The sequence below is a fragment of the Calidris pugnax genome, unplaced genomic scaffold, assembly GCF_001431845.1.
Source record: "Calidris pugnax isolate Ruff unplaced genomic scaffold, ASM143184v1 scaffold219, whole genome shotgun sequence".
Taxonomy (NCBI): domain Eukaryota; kingdom Metazoa; phylum Chordata; class Aves; order Charadriiformes; family Scolopacidae; genus Calidris; species Calidris pugnax.
The window spans coordinates 15,466,981-15,486,544 of NW_015094507.1; the positions used below are offsets into that span (position 1 = coordinate 15,466,981).

At 37.5% G+C, this 19,564-nt stretch overlaps 1 protein-coding gene across 5 annotated transcripts in view; it reads left to right on the top strand.

Annotated features, from left to right (window-relative positions):
• Positions 1-19,564, top strand: part of EPHA7 (EPH receptor A7) — a 186,345-nt gene that overhangs the window by 141,820 nt on the left and 24,961 nt on the right. For 3 of the 5 annotated variants that reach the window (XM_014964610.1, XM_014964613.1, XM_014964612.1), the window contains exons 7-13: positions 2,007-2,175; positions 7,933-8,041; positions 8,734-8,789; positions 12,665-12,790; positions 17,025-17,210; positions 17,776-17,837; positions 19,017-19,226. In XM_014964610.1, coding sequence (XP_014820096.1) covers positions 2,007-2,175; positions 7,933-8,041; positions 8,734-8,789; positions 12,665-12,790; positions 17,025-17,210; positions 17,776-17,837; positions 19,017-19,226 — 918 coding nt within the window. The remainder of the gene's footprint in view (positions 1-2,006; positions 2,176-7,932; positions 8,042-8,733; positions 8,790-12,664; positions 12,791-17,024; positions 17,211-17,775; positions 17,838-19,016; positions 19,227-19,564) is intronic. The other 2 variants (XM_014964609.1, XM_014964611.1) reach the window with 1 other exon arrangement.

The window sequence follows — 19,564 nt, forward strand, 5'->3', positions numbered from 1 at the left end:
AAATCTGTTTCTTTTTATATGCCAGATAGTTCCTAATCTGTTAAAATTATATAAATAGCTTTAAAAGGTACTGGAAGATGACAAAAAAATGCAGAAGATACTAGGCTTTTCATAGAAATATAATTTTTAAATGTAGCTTTTATTATTTTCTCTATACGTTCATATTACTTTAAATGATTAGCAGATTTTCATTGCCAGTTTCTTATATTTTCAAAGACAAGATCTAATGTTAAACTTCTTTTGTAATGGAAGGAGATCTATCAGAATTATACTTATTACAGTGAAATTAATAAAATAAAAGAAAATAAGAAGCTTATCCTATGAACAGTCACAGATAACCTGAACTATATACTTTGAATTCAGTGAGACAATTTTAACACAAATGCTTAAATGCCTTCCTTCTAAAATAATGCTGTTTGGCTTGAAAAGTACTTCATAAGCTTCTTGCTCAGAATAAGATAGGCAGCTTAAGTTTTGTTCCATTATTTTAAAAGAAATAAAAAGAGTTCTGAAATTTCAGCTCCTCTTCAAGCCAAAATAAAAGAAACATTTTTGTGGTTCTGAAATATTCTGATAAGTGCTTTTTACACCTCTCATTTCTGGCTAGGCCTGGAATGGAAACTGCCTGAAATCTCCCAAGAAAGCCTATTCTGGGATATTTCTAGTGCAGGTTATTTTTATTTCTTTTGTTATTTATTTATTTTGAATGGAAGAACTGCTGGAAATTCAAATAAATCTTATTTATGCATCAAAACCCAAACTCTGAAATTCCACTGTGGCTTACAATCCCGAACCTGACTGTTTACAGTTTTCTTACACTTGTTTCTCATCTCTCAAGCATTCTTGTTCTTTCTCACATATCAACATACATTCCACCATGGTCCTCACTTACAGATGATTTAAACCCTCACGGAGAAGATATGAAAAATTGTTGCTAGACAAGCCGACGGGCTGGCTCAAATGACAGACTGGGCAAGACCCAGGAGAAGCCATTACTGAATCTCAGAAAAGAAATCATACATGTTGTGTTTAACCCTGTGTTTCGGCAACAGCCTTTGCTACTTTACTGCCTGCGAAGGGAGAAAGTTCTCCATCATTTTTAGCTGTAAAGTGCTATTGAAATGAGTTACAGATTTATTCCTTCCTTCTGTATCCGTCTCATTAGCACTGCTTCGTACGGCTCATGCTTCTCTGGTCATGTGGTGCATTCAGATGGTTAGTTAATTCATCTCTTCTGCCCTTCAACTCAGGGTTGCATCTGCCACTGAAAATCAACAGGGCTGCACATATCTATGCTGAAAGATAAACTGGATCAGTAAATGTGATGAATAAGTAGAGCTTTTTGAATGCTGTAATGATCTGTGATACAGCTTTTGTAGTATTTGAAAGTGAATTATTACTCATAGGGTTTGTAATCTTACAGCTTCAAATTTGGGAGGTGTCATACTGAGCTTCTTTCCCCGGATTCTTCTTGAAGCCAGAGAGTGAAAACCTGAGAAAAGACTAAAAGTCAAAGGAAAAAAACTAAGTGGAAACTGAGTTAAGGACTTTAGAATATGGTGCGAAATCCAGCCAGTTATACATTGGCAGTTTTGTTTTGTATTGGTGTTGGAAGGTAACAAGGCAAGGTGTTCTGATCATGAAAAAACAGATTTCTCTGTCCTTGAACTGTTCAGACCCCGCAGATCCCTCTGGGAAAATGTGGTCATGCTATTTTCTCATCCAAATTTCACAAAATGTAATCAGAGCCAGAGAAGCAATCATTTTATGTCTGGATGTTTTATGAATAACAACATGAACATCCCATTTGAATTTTATGTTAGAGCTCCTCATTGCATTGACAGTGTTTTGTAATACTCCACAGAGTGCTTTATTTTTTACGTTGGGAAAAAAAGCATTCAACAAATTAAAACAAACTACCCAGGCTTGCTGTCAGTTGCTGATGTGCAACCATGATAAAATCTGACCTGTAAATGTCATTTAATCTTTTGTCTTATTGTTTCCAGGATCAAAGGGAGAGGACCTATTCAACAGTGAAAACCAAGTCCACTTCAGTTTCTATTAATAACCTAAAGCCAGGAACAGTGTATGTTTTCCAAATTCGTGCTTTTACTGCTGCTGGTTATGGAAATTATAGCCCCAGACTGGATGTTGCCACACTAGAAGAAGCCACAGGTAAACAATTAGATTTATAGGAAATTAACACTTTCAGTAGAAGTAGTAAGTAAAACAAGAAAAGAAAGAAACACAGGAAATATTATTAAAACTAGAAAGAATGAAATTCTATGTGAAGGTGGTTTTTTGGCATTGTATTTTGAAGGATGAGCTTCAATTTGTTGTTTAACCATAGAACTGCGAATTACACTCTTATAATTAGCCAGATTTGTAATATGTGAAGTTCTTCTCTTCTGATGTCCTTGAAACACAAAGAAATATTTTTTTTTCATTCTAATACACACCTTTTTCTTTTTCTCCACAAGAGAAATAAGTAATAGTAGATAACCCTACTAGATTCTTCTGTAACTGGTGAGAGGAAGGATTTCTGGTGAGAGAAGAGATTTCAGCCCACAGAGGCTTCCCCAGGTCATTCCCCCCCTCCCCGTTTGATTTCCTGAAAAAAAAAACATGGTTTGTTGGGGTCTTTTATGTGCACATCTTGTAAGCTGTGTACATAAACTTTATGTCCATCCTTAGTATCTTTTGAGTTCATTGGCTAGTTTCAGCTTGGTTTAGTAAAGAAACAGAGGCTGCAAAGATACTAGGTTTATTTAATGCTGATGTAAGTAGTTGTGAGTTGTGTAAGGGAAAAACAACCTCTCAAAAACCCTCACAATGGAAAGTATGAAGCTGAAGTACAAGCTCTCTCAGTACAGTACACCAGAGAATCTGGCTGTGTCATCTCAGCAGAAGGATGACATTTTGGGGGAGCTTGCTCTTTCCTTGATGCTGAAACCGATCACGTGCCCTTGTCTAAAAATCCCACTGATACTTTTTTTCCTCACCAATGTAGATACGTGCATGCATGCTTAGAGAAAATCTTCCATATTTTGGGTCTTCAGAAAGAAACTCTTCCATCTCTGAGACCTGGCAGCTGTGAGCCCATTGACGGGAACTGCATGTGTCCCTGGCCACTTCACCGCTCTGTTGCAGACCCAAATTTAGTTACTGTTTTGGGTCATTTGCTTCAGGTTGACCTGCCTGACAGCAGGTCAGCCAGATTTGGAGCTGAGAATACAGAGCCTACAGGTTCAAAGGGATGCCAGCTCTGCTCTCTGCACTTTATCCAGCATATCTATGGTGTGGACACACACTATTGCATTTTATTAACTGTACTCAGGTGTTGCCTGAACAATTTGTAGGTAAAACGTAGTAGTTAGGTTTTGATTCCATCTTGGTTCCACACAGAATATGAAAACTATCAATAATGAATAATACCACATATCTAACAGACATAATTGAAATAGTAATTATCATAATGGCAGCAATAAACTGTTATTACTAGTATTATTAGCTGTCTGATATTATTATTAGTGTCTGATAGCTTGCTTTCCAGCCGTCGAGTTCTGATTTAGGAGGAGTCAGTAGCAGAATCCCCATTTTGCAGAATGGGAACCTGAGGTACAGCCAGAAGTAATTTTTTATTTTTGATTAGATTTCTGGAAAACAAATTGGAAGTCTGTCATAATATATCATAAGTTTCTGCTAATTAGCTAATTTATTGTCCATAGTGGTATAAAATTAGTAGAACAAAATATTTTCCCAACGCTTCCTTAATTACCTGAGTATTTTTGATATAATGAACGTAAGGATACTGGTAGCCACCAGGATTTGCAATGAAAATTTCAGAAGTAAGCAGTCTTGACTGGAAAATATATGGAAGACTAGAAAATCCTAGAATAAATGAATCACTGAGCATGCTCATGTACCCTTTTTCTGACTCAGGTGATGAAAAACTGCATATAAACCAATGACACACTTGGCCAGTATGCACAGCAGATTTTTCTCTTGTCACAGAAAATTTAAAAAGGGCCATATTTTCCATTTTCTTGACAGGACATTAGAGAATATAACTGCCATCGAGGATAAGCATTCCATACACGTTTTTCAGAAATAATTAAAATGTTGGTAAAAAGATAGTAAATTTCATTAAATTCTTCTAAATTTGTTTTACACAAAAATATTTCTGTCTCATATTTTATTATATATTTATATATTTTATTCTTTTATTTATAGTTTTATCAGAACTTGCAGTCTAGTCAAGTTAGGCTTTTGTTAACATTTTAAAGGAAGATCTTTATTGGGTCATTTTTAGGATATATACCTTACGTGAAGCACTGTACAGGTGGGCAGTAAACCAACATTATGATACAGTGAAGAGGCCTTGGCTTCTCATTATTCCAGTAGATTTCTGAATGCAGCTTTTAAATAGGTCCAAGTATTGTAAGGAAAACAAAAAAAAAAGTTTAAAAATATATATATATAGTGACCATCACAGTCATGTTGCCTAACTGAATTTCTTCTGGCACTTCAACTGATTGGCATCTTTTGGTTGATGCTGCTGAGTGGATTTTTGTATTATTTGCTCTGGTTTCTGAATTGTGATAGAAACTGCATAGCCACTTTTCAATATTTGAGGAACTGCATCATTATATTAATATTTTCTGATATGTAAAGTATGCATATTTTATATCTGTATTTGCACATATTGTACATGCATTGCATATATATTTATGTAAAACTTCCAAATTTATGAAGTATGAAGAATGCTTTATAAGGCAAGATATTTCTATTCTATGCTGTGTTTGCCACAGATCAAAGTATTTTAATAATTGTATTTTTTTTGTTGGAATCATTGCTGGTTATTAGAAACAGAAGTCCCTCAAGGAAGAAAATATAAATCCATAGAATAGCACTTAAGTGGTAATTTTATCATTTGATTGACTGAAGTATTTAAAAGTTACGTTAAATGACTTGTAGCCAGTGGATCTACAGAGGGTCCTGTGCTTTTTGTAATTGAAAGATTTACACTCGTTACAGCTCTCGTTGTTAAAGGACTCAGCACAACCTGGCATGAAGACTCTGCTTTTTAATTCTGTCACAAGTCAGTGTAAATGAAGAAAGATTAAAGTAATACGCAAATATAAAATTTATTCTTAATGATCAAAATAACACTACTACAAATTTTTATAGAAGACACAAAGAGTAATATTTACAAAAGTGATGTTTGGCCTACATGAATCCGATTTATCATTAAAACTTTCACAGTGGACTTCATCACGAATTCTTTTCTGCAAATCATACATTTCAAGTTGCCTGCGTGAGAAAATGTTGTGGCAGGAGCAGCACAGCTTTTCCAGCTGATCTCCTTCTTAAAATCCTCCGGGGAATCTGGATATCCATTCCCCACCCCTCCAACCATGTACTTAAAAGGCGGCTTTGACTCCTTTAAATTAAATGTTGCCTCATTCAATTTGAAATGTAAATATCATAATATCAGATTAGGTGTCACCTGTAGCTGATTGCCCAAGTCCCTGATCCCTGCCTTGCCCTCTGAGTCTGTGCACAGCTTAAGTAGAGGTTCAGAGCAGACTTCCCTGTCTTGGTGGAGGTTCCCTGCCATCAACATTGTGACAGCACCAGTAGCAGGTAACCATGCCACCTCCTGAAAGGATCATCTGCGCCCCAAAATCATTCTTCTAAGCACAATCTAGCATCTTTATTTCTGCCAAACTCTCTGATCATTCCAGAAGCTGGTTTCTGAATCACACTTACACTAACAGACTGAGTTCCTCACAAAGAAGGGAGCAGCAGCACAGAGTACCTGAATGGGGGCAGATGTCTTACGCCGCTGGCACTGAAATCACACCAGACCATGCCCACAATCAGACCTCTTTTTCCTTTTATTCTAGAAGATGTATAAATGCATCACACATCACCTGTCTTACCAGTTGCCCAGTGTACCATGCACCCAGCATTTCCCAGAGCCCAGATTACATCCTCGGCCTGCTTCCAGGATGTGCCAGTACCCAAAATCTGTGAGGCACTTATGCAGACCAACCCACTCACATATGCCAACCTCTATGCATTCCATTTGGCTGCTAGATTAGGCAACAGCCTGGGCTGGGTATTTTTCCAAACTCTGTTAGATGGATGCAGCTTTGCACCCTGGCTGTTGTGACAGGATGCTGCCTCCTCTTAACTTCCAAGTGAGATTTGCACTGAAGTTCAAAGAGGGAAGAGTTTTAGGAAATGCTGTATTTTACATAAATTTTACATTCCCATGCTTAGGATTGTCTGCTTTGATGGCCTGCTGATATTACAGGAACTGAGTTGTATTACTTATGCCTGAGATATTATTTAATGCATGAGGTAGTCACCACTGATTTCCTAAAAATTCTACAAGTGGGGTATGTGCAGGCCTGCAGTAGCATCCTGCTGACCTGGGTATCTCAGAAAGTTATAGTTATTCAGAGATAAGCATTTGTTCTTTTCAGTTAAAGACTACTATGAATAATGTGATCTTCCTTGCACTAGACAGAACATAGAAGAATTATAAAACTTCTTTGGGAAAAAAACTTGGAAGAGGGTAGGAGGGAATTTCCTCCAGTGTAGATTATTCTATATCTGTGTTGTATAAAAAGGGGGTTGTTATTTTGGGGAGGAAGCAGTTGGTACAGGTCAGTGTCAGTGACAAAATAAATCATGTTGATTGGCTCACTTCTCCCAAGACAGAGCAAAGAAAAGACTGGTTTATTTGTTTCTATGGGAACCTGTGAAGTCTACAACAGGAACCTGATTCTGTGGAATTCATAAAATCCTCGTGTAGACACTCCTGTTCAGTTACTGCTGCTGGCAGTTAACCACATTAACATACCATCTACAATTTAGTTAATCAGCTATCAGTTGGGTGTCCTTTGTTTTTTGGGTTTCGTTTCTTCTCTTTTATTTCTCTGCTGCTTCCAGATGACTCACACTTTTACAGTCCCTTGATCAGCATCACTGCCTGATGTCTCCTCCCTTATTCTCAGTTTTTTGGGCCAGATCCTCACTGTTACAAACCAGCATAGCTCCATAGAGTTCAGCAGAGTTGTGCTCATTTAATGTGACTAAGTGAGTACATGGCCACCCTCATTAGATGCTGGGTAAGCAATGTATTTAACAAACCTTGAGGTTTCCTGGGCTAAGTATTTACAACCTCAGTTTATATTAATGTGACATGCATACATTTGCATATATTAATAGCATTGGCATATCTGAATAAAAAGGGCAATAATGTGTGGATATTTTAGCATGTAAATTCTCTGAAGCGTGGAGAATTCCATTTTGTATATGTGGAACTACCTTTTCGTTGCCAGCAGAAACAAATTATAAGTAATAATAGCAATTTACAATGATTAATAGCAGTAAGAGATAGAAATATGCTAACTAGGAAGCCTGTGTAAATAGGTAGTGTTTCATCTCTAACATTCCTCTTATAGTTAAGACACTATTTCCTTGGGTACCATCAAAGTCATATCAACAGTTTTAGAGGGAAGGCCAGAAGCAGAGCTCTTCAGGGTTTATTCACCTGCTGTCCCCACTTACAGGGATATCCAAGTGTTCCCTTTTAAAAAGGAGCAAACCACTGAGCCAAACAGAAGGTAGCACACCAGTAGGAAGGACTGGGAGTGGCTGGTGCTGGCTTTCAACTAATGGCTGTGTCACTTGGACCAAGTCAGTTCCAACATAGCTCCTTTTTATTCCCTGAGGACAGTTATTGTCACCAGTGATGATGAAGGGCAGTGGATGGCCGTTCTTTAGACAAATTTTATCAATGCAATAGTTTCAGGCAAAGGTAAACTAAGAGTCTGCAATTCATGATGACTGACTTAGTTTTTTCAGTTCCTATGTAAGGAATAATTTTGAACTAATTTCTCTAATCTCTGTTTGTAGCCACGGCTGTTTCCAGTGAACAGAATCCCGTTATTATCATAGCTGTGGTTGCTGTGGCAGGAACCATCATTCTGGTCTTCATGGTGTTTGGATTCATCATCGGGCGAAGGTATTGCACCTTGCTTTGGCAAAAACTTATCTGGCCCCACTCTTGTGAACTCTTGAGAAACAGTATAATCTAGGATATTAATTTGCAAAACTGAAACAGAAGTCATTTTTAGTAAGGAGAATTTTCATTTAAATCCTGTTATCAATTATTCAGCTTTTCCTTTGACTTTGGCGAGACATACTCAAATCAAGATGTTCTTTTTGTCCTATGTAAATGTGCTGTAAAAGGAACCCCTAGCAGGTTCTTTACCTGTACTCCTCAAAGTCCCTCTTTCTGTTCAGTTTTCTCACATGGGGAAGTCTGACACTTTATCTGATCAGCCTTTAAATGACTTTACATTCAAGAAAAAGAGGCACAGCAGTAAGTTTAAGAATATCCCCCATGTAAAACAGTGTTCTACTTTCAAGTTCTTTAATCCTCTGTTTTATCCGTAGAAGCTTTTCACCAGAACTAGAATTTTCTCTTTAGGACCTGTCCCAACTGGTATTTGATACAAAAGCCTTTTGATTGCAACTGTTCATGATTTATTTAAAACTCTGCTGTCAAGAGAATTATAGCTGAAACTTTCAAAGGGCCTACAGGAATTAGGTGCTCAGTGTCTGAAAATCCCAGCCTACAAAGCTGATGTCAGGACTTTAGATGTGAGGAAGTAAATTATTATTTACCAGTAAAATTGGAGTCTTTGTTTTCAGGCATTGTGGCTATAGCAAAGCTGATCAAGAAGGGGATGAAGAACTTTACTTTCATTGTAAGTGTTTTGCTTTTTTTTCCCCTCCTTTCAAAAATTCCCAACTGCAATAGTGTAAACAATATTAAAACAACAAGCCATGAAAGACAAAGCTGTAAGAAATTTAAAAATGCTGTGCAAATAGCAAGCAGGAAGTTAAGCACTGTAAAAATGTGACCTATGCAAAAAGAATGCAGATTAAAGTCAACATTGCTCACACAGACAGTTTTATTTCTATACGTGTGTATGATATACTGTTGTTTTCATTCTGCATTTTTTTTCTTTTGGTTGCTTTGAATACATGTTTCACACTGTCCTAACGATCCCTCTGAGGTGCAGTATTTGAGAGACCTTTGGCTAAGTGACTGGATGATCTTTACCTCAGGCAAATTTCAGATTAAGAAGTATGGGTCACTGCATCACCCTAACAATGAAGCTGTTCTGCTCAGAAGCTGTTTTCTGCTACTGTGAATACCATGGCATCAATATTTACAAAACATAATGTCCTTAAAAACAGAATATTTAATATGAAAGGAAAGGTCAGCTACTTCGTTACTGTTCTGTGTTCTAGAACCATTTGCCTGGCGAGGAATAGCACCTAAAGCCTCTCCTGTTAAAAATCACACTGTATGAACTTATGCTGGAACACTGGGAAAATTCAAGGAAATACATCTTTCTTTGGTTGATGACAATTAAAAATTAAGGGGGAGAGGAAGACTGATGCAAAAATAATTTCAGTTTAATTAAAATATTGTTTAAAAAAACTTTCTTCTTTTAGCCCTTTCTCATTTCAGTTGTAATATCATTTTGCCATGAGTGATTAAAAACGTTTTCACTTTTAGAATCAGTCACTAACACAGGAAGTATGGTAAAACTAAGTTGCAAAAAGATTTTTGAGCATCTAAAACTGCAAAATTACATAATGGAATTAAGCTGAATATAAATTCTGCCACAGAACAACTCCTGGGTTCCCAGTCTTCTCCCATACCTGATAACTCTCATATCAGTAGAACTTGCCATTTACTGGTAATTGTGTAGGTGTAGCATAAATCCATCACTTTTTTTTAATGAAAGCAATATGATTCATATTATTTTACATATGTTAAAATAATGAGCAGTTATCAGAATGTAATCTCATGGGGGTAAAGAAGTAGCCACTAGTCACAAAATTGTAGCATCTTCTCAATGCCTGCCTCCTTAAATGAGTAGTTCTAGCCAAAGCTCCATTCAAATTCAGATCAAGGTTTCTGTTTCACCGTTCTGCTCTGAAAAAAATCAGATCAGCTGGTATTTGTTCATGCTCCCTGAGTTTGGGTGTGTTGCTACCTAAATGCAGTGAGTATTAAATGAGGTAGTGACATTATTGCAGCTCTAGTCAATCAATTCATAATCTGTGCAAGAAAGGTGGAAAATAATAATGGGGTAAGAATTATGTATCATGCACTTTGCAGTGCAGCTGATTTTAAAGAATTCATCAAAAATCTGATGTTACTTAAATGTTTCTATTCTGGGAGTGATGGATTTGAAATTTGCCTCTCATAGATGCATTATAAGCTTTTCATGTCTTCAGAAGAGCTGCTGCTTTCACTGTTAAAATCCATATTATGTCCTCGAAGGAAAAGATCAACTACAGATTTTTGTATTTCAGTATATAAACAAAAGGAATTTGCTAGCTAAATAATTCCTTTCCTCATCTCCATTATCTGTGACATTTTTTTGTTTCCGTGAAAGTGTAAATGAATTAATATGAAAGCCTCTACTTAATGATTAATAGTTGATCCAGAAATGGTGAGACTTTATAAGTGTTCATTTCCCTCATTTTACTTTCAAGAAATCTGGTTATCCAGCAAATCACTCAGAACAGTTAGCATACACAGTCTTTCTAAAATCATAGCACAAAATATAAGTCACTGTTTGCCAAGCTAGCTTTTCATCTTCTGTTGATTGAAGGTCTAGTGTTTAAAATTATTTGGTAACCATGTACAGGATAAGATGGAACCCAGTCCTGTGGTCACCAGTTTGGTCACAGAGTAGTAAACACAAGTTTGTTGTCCTTCTGGTCCATAACATCTAGGCAACCTTATGCTGTGCTAAGGTACCAGATTGGATTTTCAAAAACTTACTTATCACAAAAGCTTTCAAGTAACCATTTTTCTTAAAGCAGGTTTTAAAGCACTGTATTTAATAGAATATCATATATTTCATTTCAGTCCTCCTCAACCATCTGTGACCTCAAGTGCTACACTTGAAGATACAAGTACAATGGAGGAGTTTAGTCAAGCAATTCAGATTTATATTTGGTTTCCTCCTAGCATTTTCTTCTAACAATGTCTTCAAATCTAGGCCAGCATTATTTCATGTTGGTATGCCAGGATAGCCTTGGCCTGTCAAAATGTTTTATGACAGCTTGAATAACGAACCATCAGAGGGCCACTTGAGATTCACAAGGTTACCTCCAATCCAGGCCCCTTATCACAAACACAAGAGGATAGTTCCTTTTCTGTCTCCCTGCCTAAAAGCAATATTATGGAAGGTTAAGCTATTGCTTTCTTCTCATTTGCTCTAGTCATTTTGGGGTTTAAGAAATAAATATTTGTCATCTTAAAAATTTGTGGCATTATCAATACAATTGGAAGAACACCTATTTAAATACGTAATGTGGCAGATGATAACATCTGGGCAACACTTCAAATAATTTCTCTGGCTCTAAATTCATTAGATTACTCAAACAATTTCTCTAGCTTTTCCCTTCTTATGAAGGTTTGAAGTTTTTTCAGTCAGTAATACCATCTGCAGCATAAATACACATTATTACTAAGCTATTTTTCAATGTATTTTCAAATTTAAAATATTTTATGTTCAATTATAAGATTACAAAGCAACCATAATTATGTATGTTTTGTATTGACTTTTGATCCTATTCTTGTATATCAGTATATCAATTAGCAGAGGAACAGTCTTGCATTTTCACATTGAGTTCTAATTCACTGATTTAATTAAAGCTCAGGACTGTAATCTTTGTAAGCTGAATTTATTTCATAAAAAAATGCTTGATTAATAGATTTCCTGGGTTGCTCTACTTTCACCAGTAGAACAAAAAGTAATTTTCCTGCATCTGCAGCAAGCCAAGGGTAAAAAACCTACGTTCTGGCCAGAGAGCGACACGGCCAGAGCTGCACTAAGTGCTGTACTGGAGAAAGAGGGAGCAAAACTGAAATTGCTGCATATTATTCACTAAGGTGCTCGAGAGAAGGAATAATTGTGTCACAGAGCCCACTCTCCCTTCCTATGCCTTTCTACAAGTGTTTCTCACACTCATATCCTGGTGCAAGAAACATACCTAAGGATATCAATTCTAAGTGCTGTGAATAGTTTAGTTTGGCTATTGCCACAGTCTGTAAATAATATTATATTCAGTAGTTTAAGCAAATTAAAGTAGGTGGAGGAGCCTTTCTAATTCCACTAGTATACAGATGTAACATAAAGAAATGCTGTTTATGCAACCTAGGAAAAGAAGATAAGTTGTCCTTACACAGAAATGAAAGTTTCACCTCCTCTGCTGGTCTTTTCCCCCTTCCCCTGCTTTAATTTTATTCCCACTCAACCCTTGCATTTTATTCCATTGAGCACTATTTAATATTTATTACTTCTTTCACTTCAAGGTGGAGATGCAGATGCTAATGTTAGTCATTTTTAGAGGTGGGATTGTGTACTTGTGTCAGCACGTTTGCAGATGATGCCTAAAACTAAAGTTGCCTCTCAGAAGGGCTCTGACTCAGGCAGCGTGGAAGCAGGTTCAGTCTTCCAAGGAGCACTCTGCATAATGAAATTCCTGGGCTGACTGCACAATAAGTGCCTTTGCTTCATCACAGTCATGCTTTCTTACATCATTACAGTTAAATTTCCAGGCACCAAAACCTACATTGACCCTGAAACCTACGAGGACCCAAATAGAGCTGTCCATCAATTCGCCAAGGAGCTAGATGCCTCTTGTATTAAAATTGAGCGTGTGATTGGTGCAGGTAAGGCTGCCGTGGCTTCCTCATTCAACTGTTCCATTTAGCCGGGATCGAAACTCATACATCATAATGACAGGCAAATAATTATACCTCAAGTACAGAAGAATTTTTGCATTTGCCAGGGTGGTTAAGAGCAATGAAGCTGCACTGGCTTCTAAAACGTAAAAAACAAATGGCGGAGGGGGTGGGTCAGGGGGAGGGGGGAACAACAGAGAACCCAAATAAATAAGGAAACGAAGAGTCTTGTTTGACATTAAAAGCTTGTGGGTTTCAAATTCTGTATCTGCTGTTAAAAACGTGACTGGGGGGAGAGGGGCAGTTTTGCTGCCTATTATTTACTGTCGGAGTGAAGGCGTTAGGCACGAGTGCAAATTCTGCTCGCTCTCCTTTAGCAAGAGGGCTTTTTGACCTCTGAATTTTTGTTCATGTGAGTAAGAAAAACTGGCTGCAGCACAAAATCTTAAATAGAGACTAGGAAGGTCTTGTTTCTGTATAACAAAATCTTCCCTAAGGCTGTTTTTTGCTCAACCATTTTTCTTTTTGATATTTTATGAAGACAAAAAGTTATTGTTTAACTTCTCATGACTGATTGTAATTGCACCAGCATTACATTGCTTTTCTTCCTCTTGAACTGTCTACCACCTACTTAAGCCATGGTGTTCATGCTCTAAAAAGGCAGTTTCATTTGTTTGCATTAATAAGATATGTGACATTTTTATTGCACTACTCCGTGTAGTGAAATTAAGTTTCCGTGGGTAAGAAAAATATCAAATACTTTGGATTCCTGGAGGAAATGTTCTTTTGCTTTCCTGTTGTTTTATAAAAGTATTAGTAGAATACTTTTAAAATCACCCTGTAGTTTGACTTGCACTGTAAATTACATGCTGTGGTATTTAAAAAAAGAAGTTTCTCTAAAATAAGCTGGTTTACCTGTAAAAAAATCTTTACACTTAAAAATCACAATGCCTCTTTAAAGTAACCTCACTCATGTTGAATCATGTCTTAATCAAGGAGTAGTAGCATTGAAATTAAAAACACCGCTGAGCAAATTATTCTTTCAGATGAGTAAGAGAATAAGAATCCAGCCCTCGCTAACTAGTAATTTTTGAGATGCTGGAATGGCAGCATCTCTTCTACTAAATACACAATATACAAGATTTAAATTCAAGATTAGCATAGAAAAATTACTGAGCTTTATCTTTTGCTTTGAGTTAAAAAAACTATCAGCATAGCAACAATTCAGAGCACAGACATATTCAGTTGGACTTTGCCAATGCCTTCTGAGCAAAATGCTGAAAATGCTTCAGCTGCAGAGTACACAGTTTAAAATGTATTTTCACTGTTATGACAGACTAATTCCAGAATGTTAGTCTTGTTGACTGCAGATGAATTTATTCTTGATTTTAATGAGTATAACTGATAGCAAAAAAACCGAACGTGTGCTAGTAGTCCTTCTGCAGAAAGTTAATTAGAAGTGCTATAGCAAAAAGCATATTGTGTAGAGGGTTTAGCTATGCCTTTAACCTGTTGATGTGGACAGCAAATAGGAGTGAAACGAAATGCAGTCCAGGAACAACAGAATGTTAAAGACCCAAAGAACCAGCTAAAACTCATATGTTAAAGAAGAATACAGACTTTCTACTAGTGAGAGCACCAGATAAGCCACTTAGCAGTCTCAATACACATCAGCAGTGCTGGCTGCCTCAGCTATTGAGTAGTGCCACGTCTCTCTCAGACAAACAGGGTGCAAGTATGCTTGTGCTCAATTTACATGAGGGATATGTGCTTTCCTTGCCAACATTTTCATTACCATCCCGCTGCGGCCACCTGTCAGATACGGAATATGGCGTCCACCATGTTGAGGCCTTGCTCATACCACATATCTTTTGTTTATGCCTCTTCCTTGTTGACATGCTGAGCTAGTGGCTGTGCGGCTGTGCAGTGTTCCCACTCTTGTTGTTGTATTTTCTGGATCCTTTCTGGGCATCATTTCAGCTGAATATACTATTTTCTTGGGAATAGAAGTAGTTCACTGGCCAGCATCCTGGCCTGAAACGCATAGCACACAAGTTCAAGTTTCTGGTTTGCCTGAGTGCGAGTGATCTGCTTTTGGAAATCAATCAAAATCAGATCACAGGGAGCTGGAAAGGAGTTAAACCTTAGCGTCTCCGTTGCCAAGTATCCTAATTACCTGGCTCTAAGTATCACATACACACACTTATTACTCGTGTCTTTTTTTCAGCATGGAACAAAACCAATTCTGTAAGGTACCGCTAGAGAAAATTGTTATCCTTTAGTAAATTCTTGTGGCTAGGAGCCGTGAGTGAGGTGAGTGGTGAATTCATTAGTAGTCATCCATATCGCTAATGAAGTGCAGGAGGGAGGTTAAGGCACCAAGGTAAGGGCATGAACAGCCAGTTGTTATGTATGGCCCTGCCTCGAGGTGTTCATAGCTGTGGCATGGATATTCAGACCATGACTCTGGTGCCCAAGGATGGTTGAGGCTGATGTCTCACCTGTGCAGGCTGGAACAGTTGTACTCGGTCTGGCCAATTAGCTCAGGTACAGCATGGTGTTAGCAGAGGTATAAAGAGCTGGTTGGAGCTAGCTTTCATTCAGCTAGCACAGAACAGGGGCAAGAGGAATTTGATTCAGTATGCAGTCATCTTCTGTGAGACTGGTAAAATGAGTCGTGCTGAGTGGAGATTTGCCCAAACAAGATCTGGTCAAAGTTCTCTGCTTCTGACTGGAGAACTGTGAAGCCGAGGCCCACGTACTGCTTATTTCCTTCTCTAACCTCTGCTATTGGGGTGACCCGAGAACAGTAGTGTTGGAAAGGTGACAGTCTCCTAAAGATTTCTCAGAACTCATCCATTAGGAAACTTCAGCATCTACCTCTTCAGGCATTCAGCCCCATTTCCAAGCATACCTGTCTCCACCGCCAGCCAGACGCCTTGCCAGGGTGTATGTGCACTTAGGTCCTGACCCCACCAGGTTTCTCAGGACCTCAGTATATGTCCCAGAGGGATTCTCTATTCAAACTCTTTGTGTCTTTCTGAATTCAATCCTTTTCTTCAGCACTCTCCCCAAAACATGTCTTGGATGTAGGTGTGTCTGCATATTTGTGTATACTCAATAGCTGAATGTTAAGCACTCCACAGGTATGCGGCAGATAAATTTCAGATTTGATTTGATTTGGAGGAGGGACCTGGATCTATATCTCCCATACTCCAGATAAATTTGCAAAGTATCAGATTATTAAATATTTTTGCAATGAATCTGTCTCATTTTAGAGACGTTCCCCTTTATTCAGTACCAGACATGTTACTACCCTTTTCTCCTATATATCCCAAGAGATTTTTCTTCCTGGCTACAGAATAACAGCTCTCTCTTTCTCTCTTCTGCTGACATGGCTGTGAGGCAAGGGACAGTCCTTGCATCTTTCACAATCTCAATAATAGTGAGGGAGATGTTTTGCCATTCTGTTCCACATCTCACATGCTTCCATCCTCTTTCTTGTCCAATGGAGTCCAGTTACTTCTCTCCCAAATAATTGTTTCTGAGGCTTTTTTTTTGGTATTCTTGCTGGCTATTTTGCCATTTTTTTCACACGCTTCTTCAACTTCCAGTTGTCTCAGTTTAGAAGCCTTTTACAAACTTCCAACATTTGCTTGTGTTTGTTTAATGTAACAAAATTATTATAAGTCACACCTTTCATTTCATAATCTGCAAAGTAAATTATGCTGCTTGAAGGTAATAATGTAGTGCTTCATTTAACACAATAACGATGCTAAATTAAAAGCAACTCTGAAAGAGCTGCCTTTTGAAAGGAAAAAACCCACTGGATCTAAAGATAGCAAGGAGCCCTGTAGAACAGAGTGACATTTGCGTTTAGAAATAGTATTATTATTTCTGTAATAGTATTTTCTTATGAAAGCTACTTCATATTTATTTCTTATTTATGAAAAAGTGTAAGAAATTATTAACAAGTCTTTTAAAAGATTCAAATAACAGTCCTGTAGAATCACTTCATGTGAAGTGTTTACTCCATAAAGTACGCAGTCAGCAATTCATTTAAAGTACGTGCCTGTCTTTGTGTTCCTAAGTAATCCATTTAAAATATGAAAATGCACATGTTAAATTTAAACACACACTTAGGGGGCTAGTTGAATCAAGGCCTAAAAAGAATATTGATATTAGAGCTGGAATAATTCCGGATTGATCTACTTCCTTTTAGGAGAGTTTGGTGAGGTGTGCAGTGGGCGCCTAAAGCTCCCTGGCAAGAGAGACGTTGCCGTAGCCATAAAAACGCTGAAAGTTGGCTACACCGAAAAGCAAAGGAGAGATTTCCTCTGCGAAGCCAGCATCATGGGCCAGTTTGACCACCCCAATGTTGTTCACTTGGAAGGGGTGGTTACCAGAGGTAAGCGGCGGCTCGAGCTGTCAGTCAAATAACAACATAATAGCAGAAATTACTTTAGCTTATTCATGGTCAAAGATTCAAATTATAAACAGGCTGCACGCTCCTAATGGATTTTCCCCGATGCGTAACTAACTAAAACAATACTTACTTTATGCTACAACCTGAGGAAAAAAATTAAGATGCACGCATGATTAAAAGATGAAGTACTTTGAAATATATTATTTTTCTAGTTTCATTTAGCCTCAAAGACCATGCGGAGAGATAAGGTTTCTTATGTCCTTTCATATTATCTGAAGTGTCATTATTCCAGAGTCCTGTTCACACAGCAGGAGTTAGGAGAACACACTGACATTTTGATTTGTATGGTTTAATTTTGTGAATCATGACCACGTTCCATGCAGGCATTTAAGAACTTATTAGAGCTCAGTAACAGTGCTGGAGGCCTCAGAAATGTTCGCTGTCTCAATGATTCAGTCCTTCAAAGCAATAACATGTGTTTTATCAAAAAAAGGCACTCCATTTGTGTTACAGTTTCTCAAACAAAATCTGTCTTCTTTGCTTTCAGGGAAACCAGTCATGATTGTAATAGAATACATGGAGAATGGGGCCTTAGATGCGTTTCTTAGGGTAAGTACCCAAATGAAAACATATATAAACACATTTTAAGGGACATATATATTATATTACATATTGTCACTTTTTAAAATGTTTCCATATATGTATGTATATATATGTATACAGGGAAGATGTTCATATAATTAAAATGGTTTTCAGACTGAAATGGAGCTTGACAAATATTAGCAATTCTCTACATTATTTCAGCAAAACCAGATCAGAAATGGGAGGACCAGATAGGATCACACAGGAACATTCTAGGAATGTAAGTGATTTAATGTGGCACAGACATTGTGGGTTTTATTATTGCCACCAGCTGAAGTTAAAACCACTGATACCTCAACCCAAATATTCTGCCTTTGGGGAGCAGAATTTTATTGTGTCAGCATAGTGGAAATCAGTATTCAAAAATCCATAAATGAACTACGGTTGTGTTTAAGACAACAAATTATAGAATCACAGAATGGTTAGAGTTGGAAGGGACCTTGAAGACCATCGAGTTCCAACCCCCCTGCCATGGGCAGGGACACCTCCCACTAGACCAGGTTGCTCAAAGCCCCATCCAGCCTGGCCTTGAACATCTCCAGGGATGGGGCATCCACAGCTTCAGGTACTGGAAGGTTGCTATGAAAAAAAAGAACTGCAAGTTCACAACAACCTAGTGCTTTTTTAAATGCATGTTCTGAACTGGCCAGTTCTGACTCCTTACCAGGTGTACAGGACAGTGTGAGATGATGTATAAACACTCCACAGAGAACAGAAAGATTATGTTTGTTTAATAGTCTCCAAGATATAAATAAAATTGTCAGTAGCTAGGGTTCCAAAATAAGATAGTTCTTATTTTCTTGATACAAATATTTATGCTGAGAGATGAAGAGCATAGAGGCAAACTCTAAAAAGCTGTGCATCAGGAAATGTCTCTTAGAAGAGACTTGCCATGACTTAGCCGGAAATTTATAGTGATTAACAAGTTTTGTTACTTCTACTACATTAACTACTCACACATTTCTTAACTGGATGTACTGCTTTATCTCCGAAGAAAATAAAACTTGTGTTTGAAGTGAGTTTCTTTGCCTGAGGATGAATTGCTACAGAAGTAGTAAATAAGTAGAAAGCTAAAGTTGTAAAACTAATTCTTATTTCTCTTCTCAGCTGTACTAACAAGAATTGCTGCTCCTTTCTTCCCTCCAGAAACATGATGGGCAATTTACAGTCATTCAGCTAGTGGGAATGTTGAGAGGAATTGCTGCTGGAATGAGATATTTGGCCGATATGGGATATGTACACAGGGATCTTGCAGCACGCAATATTCTTGTCAACAGCAACCTTGTTTGTAAAGTGTCAGACTTTGGCCTTTCCAGAGTCATAGAAGATGATCCAGAGGCCGTCTACACTACTACCGTAAGAGAAATCGATGGGTTTTAGTAGTTTTGAGATGTGGTTATTAAGAAGAAGCATATCTTCTAGAGAGTACAGATAAGAGAAATACATTAATTGCTTGAGAAATGTTAACCAGTCAAAAGGAAAAGAGTCTCTGCAGAAATCTGGCTCTAATTAGAGACTGATATTTTAGTAAGAACACAACATTTTTATTTGGTAAAGTTCTAAAAATTTTGCACAGTATCTTCATTATTCCCTGTCTGAACAAATACAGAAGTTTTACCCGTAAAAAATTTTAATCATCTCATTTACTGTGAGTCAATTAAAATATTTGTAGGCTATTACTATTTTTCAGACTA